General features: G+C 44.7%; 1 protein-coding gene across 1 annotated transcript in view; it reads left to right on the top strand.

Annotated features, from left to right (window-relative positions):
- The window catches only part of LOC145404891 (uncharacterized), a 52,558-nt gene extending 45,257 nt beyond the window's left edge, over positions 1-7,301 (top strand). Inside the window, exons 6-9 of the mRNA XM_080276392.1 lie at positions 3,254-3,429; positions 4,235-6,258; positions 6,289-6,338; positions 6,369-7,301. Of these exons, the coding sequence (XP_080132518.1) occupies positions 3,254-3,429; positions 4,235-6,258; positions 6,289-6,338; positions 6,369-6,649 (2,531 nt within the window). The 3' untranslated portion in view covers positions 6,650-7,301. The remainder of the gene's footprint in view (positions 1-3,253; positions 3,430-4,234; positions 6,259-6,288; positions 6,339-6,368) is intronic.
- Positions 7,302-14,245: the final 6,944 nt, after the last annotated feature.

The following is a 14,245-nucleotide window of genomic DNA, read 5'->3' as shown; positions in this document are numbered from 1 at the left end:
AACGGGATAGACTTTACCATTGTCGCATCACTAATATAATCAATTCGAGTTTTATTCAGAAGTGGTATTTAATTATAGGGATGATCGTTCTTGGGGTGCGGTGGGGAGCTAAGGCAGTAGGTAGGGTGGGGGGAGAAGTTATAGACATGAGAGGGAAAGATTGTGGGGAGGAAAGCAAGTGGGAATGCTGAGAAATGGGGAGGGATGTGAGGTGGGGAGGACGGGGGTATGGAAGATGAGAGGGACGGGTGTGGATGGTGAGGGTAAGGGAGGGTGGGGGTGGGGGTGAGGGAGGGTTGGGGTAGGGGTGAGAGTGAGGGAGGAAGGGTAGGGGGGTGTCGGTGGTGAGGGTGTAGGTGGTGAGGGTGAGGAAGGGTATAGATGGTGAGGGTGAGGGTAGGTGTGGGAGGTGAGGGTGAGGGAGGGTGTGGGTGGTGAGGGTGAGGGAGGGTGTGGGTGGTGAGGGTGAGGGAGGGAGTGGGTGTTAAGAGTGAGGGAAGAGGAAGAGGAGACAAAGAATAAAGAATAACAAGCTAGGGAAGGTAAAATTAGGTAGGATGATGATGAAAGAGTGTGGGGGTGAGGGGGGGAGACTGTTTGTGTGTACCATGTAGAGGGCGTGGTATCCAACATGTATACCTCTACACACACACACACACACACACACACACACACACACACACACACACACACACACACACACACACACAAGTAACACGAAGCACATTGCGTGTTAGCAGTCTCATATCTGCTAAGTGATCTTTTTATCATTACAGTACTATTTTTGTACCATTGATGCTTGTATCGGTGTGGTGTTGTTGTGTGGTGGTGTGGCAGTGTGGTTGTGGTGGTGTGATGGTGTGGAGGTGTGGCTGTGGTGGTGTGATGTGGCTGAGGTGACGTGGTGGTGTGGTTATGATGGTGTGGTGTTGTAATGATGGTGCAGTGGGATGGTTGTGGTGGTGTAGTTGCGATGATGTGGTACTTAGGTTGTGATGGTGTGGTTGTGGTGGTATGGTGTGGTAGTTATGATGATGTAGCAGTGTTAATGTGGTAGTGTGGTTATAATGATGAGGTTGCGGCAGTGTGATGGTGTGATGAAGGTGGTGATGACTTGCTTGATGATTTTGATGACACAGTAAGTGGTGTAGTTATGACGGTGTGGTAATGGTTGTGATGACTCTGATGATTGATGTGGTGGTGTGGTGGTTGGATTTGTAAAGTGTATTGAGGTACATATTGTGGTAGGTATTGGTATTGATCTTTCTCCATCACCACCACCACCACCACACTCTGGTAACCTAGCACCACACGATACTACTCTTGCCACACACACTTCACCCCTGCCACCGCCACCACACCTGCCACCACCACACCTACCACCACCATACATGCCACACCTATCATCACAATACCTTCTACCACCATACCTACCACATCTGCCACCACCACGCCTACCACACCTGCCACCACCACGCCTACCACACCTGCCACCACCACACTTACCACACCTGCCACCACCACCACACTTACCAAACCTGCCACCACCACCACACCTACCACACCTGCCACCACCACACCTACCACACCTGCCATCACCACACCTACCACACATGCCACCACCACACCTACCACAGCTGCCACAACCACCACACCTACCACACCTGCCACCACCACCACACTTACCACACCTGCCACCACCACCACACTTTCCACACTTAGCCATCACCACACCTACCACACCTGCCACACCCATGAACATGACTCATCCTTTCGTGTGACTCATATATCAACCCTGCTTGTACACACACACACACACACACACACACACACACACACACAGCATCAAGCAAGACCAGTGACTCATACTCTCATTACTTGTCATTATATAGTGTGGGAGTCGACCCTTCACTACAATAACCCTCATTCTTTCGTTCATTTTCACTAATTCCAGACGATTTTCTTCATCTTAGGCATGATATCTAGCAGGAAGGGGGTTGAGGAAGGTTCTATCTAACCCCTCCAGTTAGAGGAGTCAATCTTACTCTAGTTATTATCTATTTCTAAGTCTACATTCAATCGTGTTCGTAGGCGAGTCTCATTTCCTCAGGTTAACAAACATATACTTGATTACACTGTATGACACGTACTTAGCCTCTCCCTCCTTCTCTCTCTCTCTCTCTCTCTCTCTCTCTCTCTCTCTCTCTCTCTCTCACACACACACACACACACACACGCAGTGAAATTGATGAAGAATGGATCCACTGATATTCGGTAGGGCTGTGAGAGACAGTGAGAGACAGAGAGAGAGAGAGAGAGAGAGAGAGAGAGAGAGGTGGAGGGACAAATTCGGGAGCTAGGGCCATATGCTCCTCACTCTCATATACTCCTCATTGTCATATTCCTCTGTCATACTCCCCTCACACCATTATACTCCTCACTCATATGCACCTCACTTGCGCACGCTACTCACTCCTATACGCTCCTCCCTGTCATACCCTCCTCACTCTCCTATGCTCCTCTCATATGCTCTCCATTCTCATATTTCCTCACTCCCGTCTAATATTTTTACTTCTGTTAGTCTGTTGTTTCTCAAAGTTATTTTTTACACACTGTCTTTAATTTTCAACCCACTGCATAAAGAGGGGGTTAATCTGAACTTTCGTCTTTGGTTTGTGAAGATGTTACAATAATTTACACCGAATGAAGTGTTGATTTTATTATTTTTATATTTTTTGGCAAGAGGAGAGGAATTATTTCCTTTACCAAGTTGATATATTGTATAGGAAGATATAGGCATTGTGTTCCTTACTGCTTTAATATATCGTGCGGCTTGATAACATTATTTCATTTCCTTTTTTTGGTTTACTCTCCTAAAACATGGCAACATAATTCCTGTCCTTTGGTATATTGCCCGGAAAAATAATGACTACTTAATTATTACTATATATTGTTCGAAAAGGTATAACATCAGTATAATTATTTCCCGTATCATTTTCATATATATAGTCCACAGAGCTATATACTTTTCACCCCACCTTGGCTCACATTTTCGTCCTTTTGCTGCTTTTTTCACGTACCTCGTTGGTAGAAAATGACTATGCAATGGCTTTACGTCCTGATGCACATCACATCTTCGTGACTAGCACCATATCTAGTGTTAATCCCTTGTTACAGTAGCATTCAAGATGGAGAGATGATATTTCTAACCCAAATGAAAGTAGAAAGAGTATGAATGTTTGATCTCCGACAGTGGTGAGTGAGCGGCCTCTGTCTGCGGAGTGTCCATCTTCACCGCGGCGACAGTGGGTGTTGGTGAGCCGAGAGACGGACACAGCAGCGCCCGAACCACCGGAGCCAACCCTCACTGTGGTGGCGCTTACACCCTGCCACCACAGACACATCGCCAAGGCCCACTGCTCCCCTCAGGTACTCACTCATGCAGTAGGAAGTAAATGGTGTGTGTGTGTGTGTGTGTGTGTGTGTGTGTGTGTGTGTGTGTGTGTGTGTGTGTGTGTGTGTGCAAGAAAATATTGTCAAGGGGAAGGGTGATGTGTGTGTGTGTGTGTGTGTGTGTGTGTGTGTGTGTGTGTGTGTGTGTGTGTGTGTGTGTGTGTGTGTGTGTGTGTGTGTGTGTGTGTGTGTGTGTGTGTGTGTGTGTGTGTGTGTGAAGAAAACATCAAGGGGAAGGACAGTAGCAACTAACACAACCTGGAAGCTGTCTGGATCATGGATGTATGGAATAAATGTATGTGAGATGGAAGGAAAGTTTAACAGCACCCTGAATGTGATTGTACGAAGGGTGTTTAGCCAGACTGACTTATCTTTTTTTAATATACTTTTTATTTGGAATCAGGCTTTATCCCTTCTGGTATGAGCGCGGACTTTGATTCATAAAAGTAGAATAATTTTCGTCGTACGTGAGATTCGTTGATGCAGGATGGACAGGAAAAGAAAAGTGCATGTCTTGTCATCAACATCATCATCATCATCGTCATCATCAACCTGCCTCTTACTGCCACCCACTGATGGGGTGATGTAGGGTCCAGAAGGCAAGGGAAAAAGATGATAGTGGGAGAACTAATCAGCAACATACCCAATGATCCAGGTCACACACTCATTCACTCACCATTCTAGCCCCCGGAATCAGTCTAGTTCTTAGAAAAAAATTATTAGAGGAGAAATACTGTAAGTTATTGTCTGACTCATTGCTAACTCTCTTCTTGCCCAACAGGAAGGTTGGCAGCATGCGGTGTGCCCCCCACAGGACTCTGCGTCTCCCAAGCATCACAAGTTCCCGAAAAAAGGGCGCAGAGGCCACCAGACACCCCACAGACGCGACCACCCCTCACGGAAGCAGCGGCCTCACCCTCCACAGGACACGGGCGAAGCAGTGGGTGACGCCGTGGATGCCCGCTACCCACACCCGAAACATATGAGGATAAAGAGGTTGGCTGAGATGCTTAACAACCCTGCCAGCTCAAGAGAAGACTCCGAACCCCACGACACACACCCGGCTTCTGATGACACGGGGATGAGGAGGGGAGGTTTGAATCTAGATGAAATTGAGAGTATTATGCACACCATTACCGACTTTAAGAAATCCACTGTGGATGACCAAAAACGGAAAGCGGCATCAGGAGACAAACCCAAGCGTACCAGAAACCAGACTGAGAAGAAACCTCAAAGTGGGGTAACAGTCAAGCCTGAACCCAGTGAATCTGTTCTTCCTAACCCTACTGTTGCAAAAGCTCAAGCTGAACAGACACCGAGCGCAGAGGTATCACTAGTCACTCTGAGGGAGCAAGTGATCAATAAGGATGATGCAAACACACGTACTTATCTGCCTACGGATACTGGTGACAGCAAGGTTCAGGACGGGGAAAGTCAAGGAAGGGAGAAAACTAAAGAGCCAACAGAGGTGGCCAAAATAGAGGAGGATAAAATTGTTATTACTGTTGGATCTGGACTAATATTTGTAGCTGATACGGAGCCGGAGGAAAGTAAAACACAGGCTACTGAAGCAAAAGATCCAGCAGAAAATATTGTACCAAACTACAAAGCAGCAGCGCCCCAAGATGAAGATGCTGTGCCCGAAGTCAAAATAAGTATGCCTGAAGACGAAGAAACTGTAGATGAAGCCGAAGAAACACGTACTGAAGTAGAAAACCCTCAAGATGAAAAAGGGCAGGAGGTATCGTCGATAGATGCAGCTGGGCAAGAGGGACAGCTGCCCATCAACTTCCCAGATGCAGAACAAGGTCGAAGTCCTCGGTTTGAAAACGCGGACGAGTCACCCGGTGGACTTGATGCTGGTACAGTTGGTGAAGGAAACAGGGACATGGCAGGGAAGGATCACTCGTCAGCTGATGTAAACAAATCGACGCCAGAATCGCCAATAATGTTCCCTGTAACACATGATCCCCCTCATCAGACTGACGAAGACATGTTCATGAAAGATGTCACCAGTACCATCCCTTATCCAGACGCTAAAGATAAAGAAATGGTGATGCCAGAACCAGCTGTGGTGCCTGAAGAGGGTCCCACAGCTGATGATACCACAGTGCCCGTAGACAAGAACAAAAACACGGAAGAGGGGGTTGTTGCTAGTTCCACCCCTTCTCCGGATGCCAAAGATGGTGAAATGGTTATGCCAGAGCCTGCAGTGGCTTCCGAAGAAAGCGGTGACTTAGATGCGGCCGTGCAGGTTACAGAACAAGAATCCGTTGATGGTATGACAGCAGATGGAGAAACAGCTCTCCACAGTCCTGCAATCAGCCATGGACCCTCAGAACAACCTGCTGCAGAAATTGAGTCCACAGTTAACCCAGTGCTGATAGATCCTGGAAACACTGAGACAGCAAACGAGAAGCTTGGTATGGAAGAAGAACCCCTTACTGATGAAGCCGCAGATCCAGTGCCTGAGAGTAATCCGGCGGAAGAAACAGCAGAAGAGAGTGGAGGTCGCCTTGAACCGAAATTCGAGAACCTCAAAGATCAGCCCACTCATGAAGACAACCCAGAAATGAATGAAGACGAAGATAAAGACACGAATGAGGAGTCTAATATGGAAGAAGCTGGAGCCCCTCACGCAGAAACCTCAGATCCAATGCCGGTGACCGAAAATGAAGAATCAAAAGGCAGCGAAAGTCAGCATGAACCAAAATCTCAGGACTTCGAAAACCAGTCGTTTGTGGAAAACAACCCAAAAATTAATGAAGATGAAGATGAAGGAATGGCAGGCGAGAATGAAGATGATAAGGGAATGGTGGGCATGAGTGAGGGTGAAGATAAGGAAATGACAAGCGAGAATGTAGATGAAGGTAAGGAAATGACAAGTGAGAATGAGAATGATAAGGGGATGGCAGGCGAGGAAGGAAAGGAAGACGAAGATGAAGCCAAGGAAGGCGATGAAACCCACGAAGAAAAAGGCACAGACATGGCACAGATGGGAGAGGAAATGGCTGCTGCGACCGTCATCCCAAACGCTGAGGACATGAAAGACAAACTCGCCCCGCCAGTGGAGTCCAGACCAGATTCTATGAGCGAGGACCAAGACGAGGAGCCTTCAGCATCCAGCAGAAGGGACACGCGCAGACAGGGGCACAAGGGACTTCTCGCTCAGATTTTCCAGAGCCTTTTTGGGTAGTTTAGATTTTTAGAATATATTAAGCTCTTTTCACCTTAAACTGACCTATGGCGCTAGTCATGAAGAAGTGCCCAAGAAAGGACGGACAGCCGTAGCATCGTCTTTTGTCTGCCGCTGAGCTACGAGAAATAAGCTGCGGAAGGACGCGATTCTGGGTCAAATTAAGGTGAAAAACTGTAGTATACCTAGCCAAGCGAATCCTTTTATGCATTATACGTAGCATTATCTTTTACTGAACGAATTGTAAGGCCGCAAATCGATTTAAGCGATGTCTTGTGTATAGCTTACCATATTTATCAAGTAGCATTGCCAAGTGTTAAAAGAATCACCATCCAGAGTTCAAGATTGTTATAATCTTGTTGCATCTTTGTTATGCTCTCAGTCTGATCACTTTATAACAGTGTAGGTGTAATTTATCGTTATTGACAATCTTACCCAATTGCAGAACACGTCATTTACATATTGCATATTTTCCCCCCAGGTTTAAACAGCTTTCACATCATTTCCCTGCAGCACAGACCCTTTTTTACTCCTGATAATATAGAGATTGTTATTAACCCTCTGACTGCGTGGGATTTTTCTCTGTTTAGGCAAAAATCGTCGGGAATTATGCAGGCAAAAATACTCAAGATGACGACCATGGCAGTGAAAGGGTTACAGAGTTTGTTTTTAGTGGTAGGTTTCATATCAGATTACTCCACACGGTTCTCTTCTACAGCTCAAGATCAGTTTTTTTGCTCACAGTCATCCACGCTTCAAACTCACCGAAAAGTTTTTATTTATGATGAATTTCTAGGCAGCCGGTAGACGAGAAACACATGTGTATATAGTAAAGTTTTGTAGAGACCCCTATTCTCTTCACCACCACCATACTCATCGCCACCACACTCCCTCTCCCACCACCACCACACTCACCCCCACCACACTCCACGACCACCACTACCACCAACACATTCACCCCCAACCCCACCCCACCACTACCACCACCACCACCACACTCACATACACCACCACACTCATTTCTACTCCACAGTCCACCAAACCAGTCTGCACCACTGCCACACGCACACCATCTAAACCATCCCCATTTCCACACACTACCACAACCACCATCACAACCATAACCACACACCTTGGCCACCAGACCCATCACCCCAACCACCACCGCCACCACCACCACCAATTCATCCCCACTGACACACTTCACCACAGCAACCCCACACACACACACACACACACACACACACACACACACACACACACACACACACACACACACACACACACACACACACACACACACACACACACACACACACACACACACACACACACACACACACACACACACACACACACACACACACTATCCCTTCTCTGTCAACACACTACCACAATCGCCATCACACAAACCATCTCCGCGATTACACTGCACCGCCGTCACCACAACTACCATTACCACAGCCACCATCACCACCGCACCCATCCACATCACCACAACCACTACCATCTCACCCATCTTCATCACAACACACCACCACCACACCATTTCTCTTTCCCTACTCTCACACCCAACTCAATTGACCTCATTCACCACACACTCTTCACTCCCACACATACCCCTACCATACCCACCACCATTACACCACCCCCATGTAATATTCCTGTGTAATACCACCTTCATCACACCACACCACGAAATACCACCTTCATCACGCCACCCTGTGTAATACCAGTGCCCTTTTGGTGATAATTATGCACTTTTATAGTCACTAATGTACAAAATATTACTTCCTGCTGATAACAGATGGCGTCACACACTTAATGTACAATATAGTACTTCCTACAGAGACAAGGATAGCTGTAGTTAACCCCTTCAGCACGATGATACCCCATTCTAGTCTGGTGATGCTAGCAGACGATTTCATTCAGTTTAAATGAGCCCCAGTGTAGAAAGGAGGTCACGAAGGCTGTAATTCTTTGTTCGAAAAAAATCCACCCTTGGCTGAATGAAATCGTCTAGGAATAGCAAGAAGAGAATGAAAAATGACGCTGTGGTATTGAAGGAGTTAAAGAAGACGGTTTTCCACTTCCCTTCTTACCACCTTCAGACGATTAACTTCAGCTTAAGGAAAACCCATTGCAGAAAATGTTTTAAAGCTTGATCCTAAACCCTTCACTACTAACTTGCTCTCTTCTAGGCTAAATAAAAACCGTCTGGTGTTAAGAATGAAACACGGAGGACGAAAACAGTGAAACATGGAAGACGACAACAGTGAAACATGGAAGACGTCAACAGTGAAACATGGAAGACGTAAACAGTAAAACATGGAAGACGTAAACAGTAAAACATGGAAGACGACAACAGTGAAACATGGAAGACGACAACAGTGAAACATGGAGGACGACAACAGTGAAACATGGAAGACGACAACAGTGAAACATGGAGGACGACAACAGTGAAACATGGAGGACGACAACAGTGAAACATGGAGGACGACAACAGTGAAACATGGAAGACGTCAACAGTGAAACATGGAAGACGTCAACAGTAAAACATGGAAGACGACAACAGTGAAACATGGAGGACGACAACAGTGAAACATGGAAGACGTCAACAGTGAAACATGGAGGACGACAACAGTGAAACATGGAAGACGTCAACAGTGAAACATGGAAGACGACAACAGTGAAACATGGAAGACGTAAACAGTGAAACATGGACGACAACAGTGAAACATGGAGGACGACAACAGTGAAACATGGAGGACGACAACAGTGAAACATGGAGGACGACAACAGTGAAACATGGAAGACGACAACAGTGAAACATGGAAGACGACAACAGTGAAACATGGAAGACGACAACAGTGAAACATGGAGGACGACAACAGTGAAACATGGAAGACGACAACAGTGAAACATGGAAGACGACAACAGTGAAACATGGAAGACGACAACAGTGAAACATGGAAGACGACAACAGTGAAACATGGAAGACGTCAACAGTGAAACATGGAGGACGATAACAGTGAAACATGGAGGACGACAACAGTGAAACATGGAGGACGACAACAGTGAAACATGGAGGACGACAACAGTGAAACATGGAGGACGACAACAGTGAAACATGGAGGACGTCAACAGTGAAACATGGAGGACGTCAACAGTGAAACATGGAGGACGAAAACAGTGAAACATGGAAGACGGAAGCAGCGAAACATGGAGAACGACAACAGTGAAACATGGAGGACGGAAGCAGCGAAACACGGAGGACGTCAACAGCGAAACAGGGGTCACTCAGAAGCTAAAAAAGAATGCCTGATAGTAGTGGAAGTTATCTCCTCGTTTTTTTCTCCTCCTGCATAAATATTTCTTAAGTTACGACAGGATTTTGATCGTAAGTTTGTTCGTGAATCTCCCTCCTGCGCTGTGATTCTGGAGGCTGATTCACAGAGTTACGACCAGCTTTGTTTTGGCGTGAAAGACTAGAGGGATGTAGAATATTCCATCTGACTTTTGTTGTCTTTCCTGCAAAAACAGATAATGGTTACGCGAAGAGAATTATCGGAGTTATTATTATTTCTAGGAAGGACAGGAAGGACATTACTGAATCTTTCCATGCCTCGTTCTTCCTGGAAAATTATATCTCAGGAGAGGAAGTGGGTCGTAAATTTTTTTGTGAATCCAGGCACAGGGTTGAGGTCCACAAAATCACCCTCATTCATTTCTCTCTCGTCACTGCTATGCTTTTTCTTCTCCAGGAACTAAAGATACCAGAAGATTCTTTACACTCTGTTCCTTTTTCCTTCCTGGTTAATATCTTCGCTACATCAGATATTGAAAGCAAGTTTGTGTACACCTCTTCAGTATGGTGACGTTTGTTTCCTTTTTTCTAAACACCAGATATTTTTATTCAGATCAGAGGGGAGAGCTTTCCACCTGAAGACGTTACCTATGTCGTCCACTAACACCTTTACGAATAGTCTTGCATAAAATCTAGAGCGAGGAAAACTAGAATGTAAAAGTCTTTCCTAACAAACAAAATCGTCTAGAGCTGGGAAGATTAAAATAAAAGTCTTTCCTAACTTAAATAAAATCGTCTGAGGCTAAATTAGACCACAAGAGACGACATTGTACTGAAGGGGTTTGGCGTCAGAGGTGTGCCACTACCCTAAGGAGAAATCTGTTTAGCCAACCTGTGATACCCAACCTTTGTAAATCTACCCTAGTTTGTGGTGGTTGTATTTGTAGAGAGACAGTAGGATTATATATATTAGCTTTTTTCTCACGATACGATATATATACATTATTTCATCCACCATCTGATTCTCTGATGTACAGTCAATTGCTGAAGTTCGCTCGCCTCTTCCTCATTCACACTGTTGAATTCATAGATGCTTGAATGAGACATAGTGACTGAGGTGCATAATTATCAGTCATCTTTGGGTGATAATGTGCAACTTTGTACCTGCATCTCACTCAAGCATCCGTGAATCCATTAGTGAGAGAGACGGGAGAGGCGAACGGATTTTTAAATTTGGCTGGCTGGTCGTGCGTCGTAGTGTATGTTGACCCTCTCATTTTATCCCAGGCTGGAGGTGAGATGTAGACAGGGATTTACACCGAAGGCCTGTTCAGTGCTAGCCCCTTCTGCCAGAGGATTTCTTCTTCCTCCTCCTTCTCCTCCTCTTCTTCTTCTTCTTCTTCTTCTTCTTCTTCCTCCTCCTCTTCTTCTTCCTCTTCTTCTCTTCTTCTATTTCATCCAGTTTAGGAGAATCTTTTTGAACTGGATGAGTTAGAGATGACCCTCATGAACCCCATCACTACTACAAATCCTTCCCAAGTTGAGCGAAATTGACAAAAAAACAAAAAACAAAAAGTATTCGAAAAAAAAAAAAAACATTCTTAGTGAGGGAGATAAGGTAGTAGTTTGAATCTTTGTCGGACCGTACGAGGAACAGTTTGCATTTATACTGATTGAAGTGCAGTGTGGAAAGGGTTCAAACTGCCAGCAATACGCCACTGTTCGGTGTGAAAACATTATCTACAACTACCTTTCCGCCTGGTTAGGAGTTAGGTCAGCGGGTACTATCACTAACGACTGTACACCTGTATTTTCCACATAGGTAAACAGTTTATCGAGGATCTTTGATATTAGCTTCAAGTGTATATAAATATATTAGGATTTTATGTCACTAAATATAATAAATGACCCACAATACTGCCAGACTATTTCACTATCACACCCTCATCAGTAACGTTACGAATGAATGATAAGTAAGTGCCTATTTTCGGAATTAATATTACTAGATTTGTGATTATGTGGAATATAAATGCATGAGGAACGTAGAATAGCAGTAAAGGTGGTCAAGGAAAGCATAATATGATGACGCTGTGGGAAACGAAAACAAAAACTAATGGAGGAATTCTGGGGGAGGGTCTGACAGGAATAAGGGCAGATATGAGAAATAAAGAGTAGTATTGACAAAACTAGCAAAACTGTTAGTGAGTGACAGATGGAAGGTGCCACTTAGGCCTACAGATGCTCATGCATCTAAAAAGTTAAGAGTGATGTATATTAAAATCAATCCACACCGCATGAATAATTTCAGGATAGGTACAAGCATATACACAGTATCAAAGTTACAGACAACTGCTCCATACCTCAAAATCAGTTGCAATTGTCTGGCCTTGGACACCAAATCGAAGGTCAGTAGCTATCGCGACACAGTTCTTGCCCTTCATAGCAACTACACACCCTCCATTGTAGTGTAAGATACTCTGAAAAAAAAAAAAAATCACATCAATGATCCTAAAACAATGAGAATGTACAAAAGAAGAATTTGTAAAAACATTATCCAGTGTAATGGGACATACACTCTCCCAAACACCACCCAGTCCCTCAGTATCCTGGCTCTATTTCACATCATATACAGTTACTAAGGATTTCAGGGGCAGTGTCCAACTGTTTTTTTTTAATAACGTCTCAACAAAGCGTCGGACAAGGATTTAACTTTGGCAGTGCATGTTTGAGACCCCGACCTAATTTGTAAAATTATGCTTTTGTACCAAATGTGTATGATTAAGGCATTTATAAGAGTAAATGTAGGGTAAACTTAGCTAAAATCGTCAGAGGCATGTAGCGAGGCTAGCTTCGGTCACGATACAAGCCCCGCCCACAATTCGGAACGTGACGTCGGTGTGACGTAGTAGTATTCACCGACGCAAGTGGCAGTTCTGTCTTTATGTAAGCTGCTTCAGATTCAATGCCTCAGGGTTACTCATATTTCTGAGCTGCGGCTGATTTTTATCGTGACTGTACATCCCTCCAGACTCCCTATTAGTACATAGTATATGCATCGCCCTCTTACACATATTGTGACGTCAATATGACTTATTCACTTCTGAAGAGTAGTAATCACTGCCTGAGCCGGCACCGCTGGGCAAGGTGATGTGGCGGCCGTCGACAGGCGAGACGTTACCAAACCGAAACTTCAGCGATGGCGAGCGTAGATAGATTTCGCAAACATTCTTCTCATATAAGGACCATACTGAATGTATAGTAGGGGTGAAATATTACTTCGGTGTGTGTGTGTGTGTGTGTGTGTGTGTGTGTGTGTGTGTGAGAGAGAGAGAGAGAGAGAGAGAGAAAGTACAGTATGTGGGGGGGGGTTAGAAAGATAGAAATGCCACTTGCGTCGGTGATTACTACTACGTCACACCGACGTCACGTTCCGAATTGTGGGCGGGGCTTGTATCGTGACCGAAGCTAGCCTCGCTACATGCCTCTGACGATTTTAGCTAAGTTTACCCTACATTTACTTTTATAAATGCCTTAATCATACACATTTGGTACAAAAGCATAATTTTACAAATTAGGTCGGGGTCTCAAACATGCACTGCCAAAGTTAAATCCTTGTCCGACGCTTTGTTGAGACGTTATTTAAAAAAAACAGTTGGACACTGCCCCTGAAATCCTAAGTAAATGTTAAACTGTAGGGCACTGATAAAACTGCAACACATCTCAGGTGTACTGAACCTGTGGCTCATGCCAGCAGGGTCAACTGACAATATTATTACAGTTTTGGACAGTCACACCCTTTGGTTAAGTCTGTTTAGTTTGGCTAATACAAGAGCAGATTAATTGATATTATTTCGTATTTACACCCAACTCACTGACAAGAGATGGGCTAACTCACTTTATACTTTACGCAATTCTAAGCCTTTTTTCATCTATGGAACTTCCGTCGTAAATCAACTGTTGATGAGTTATGCATTTATATTATTATTTTGAATGGGAGAGAACCAACTTTCCCCTGCAGTGGTTGGACAAGGACAAGAATAATGAAAGAAAAACTGAATCACATGAAGCACATTAAAGATGGAAAAAATGACCTGCTAACAACAGGAAAAAGGAAACCATGAATGGATAAAAACAGCTAGGAAACATATGGAAGAACTTAATATAACCAGCATTGACGAAGTAACAAAGAAGCAGATTATGGAAAGGACAAGAAAACTGGATACAGAAAAATGCAAAGAAGACATGGCAAGTAAGACAAGTTTGTATATGTACAGGGAAAGGAAGGGAGA

This window comes from Coenobita brevimanus, chromosome 65, assembly GCF_032717465.1.
Source record: "Coenobita brevimanus isolate Jiangsu-jjx chromosome 65, ASM3271746v2, whole genome shotgun sequence".
NCBI classification, from domain to species: domain Eukaryota; kingdom Metazoa; phylum Arthropoda; class Malacostraca; order Decapoda; family Coenobitidae; genus Coenobita; species Coenobita brevimanus.
The sequence above is the reverse complement of the archived record's forward strand: the minus strand, read 5'-3'. Positions and strand labels throughout refer to the sequence as shown.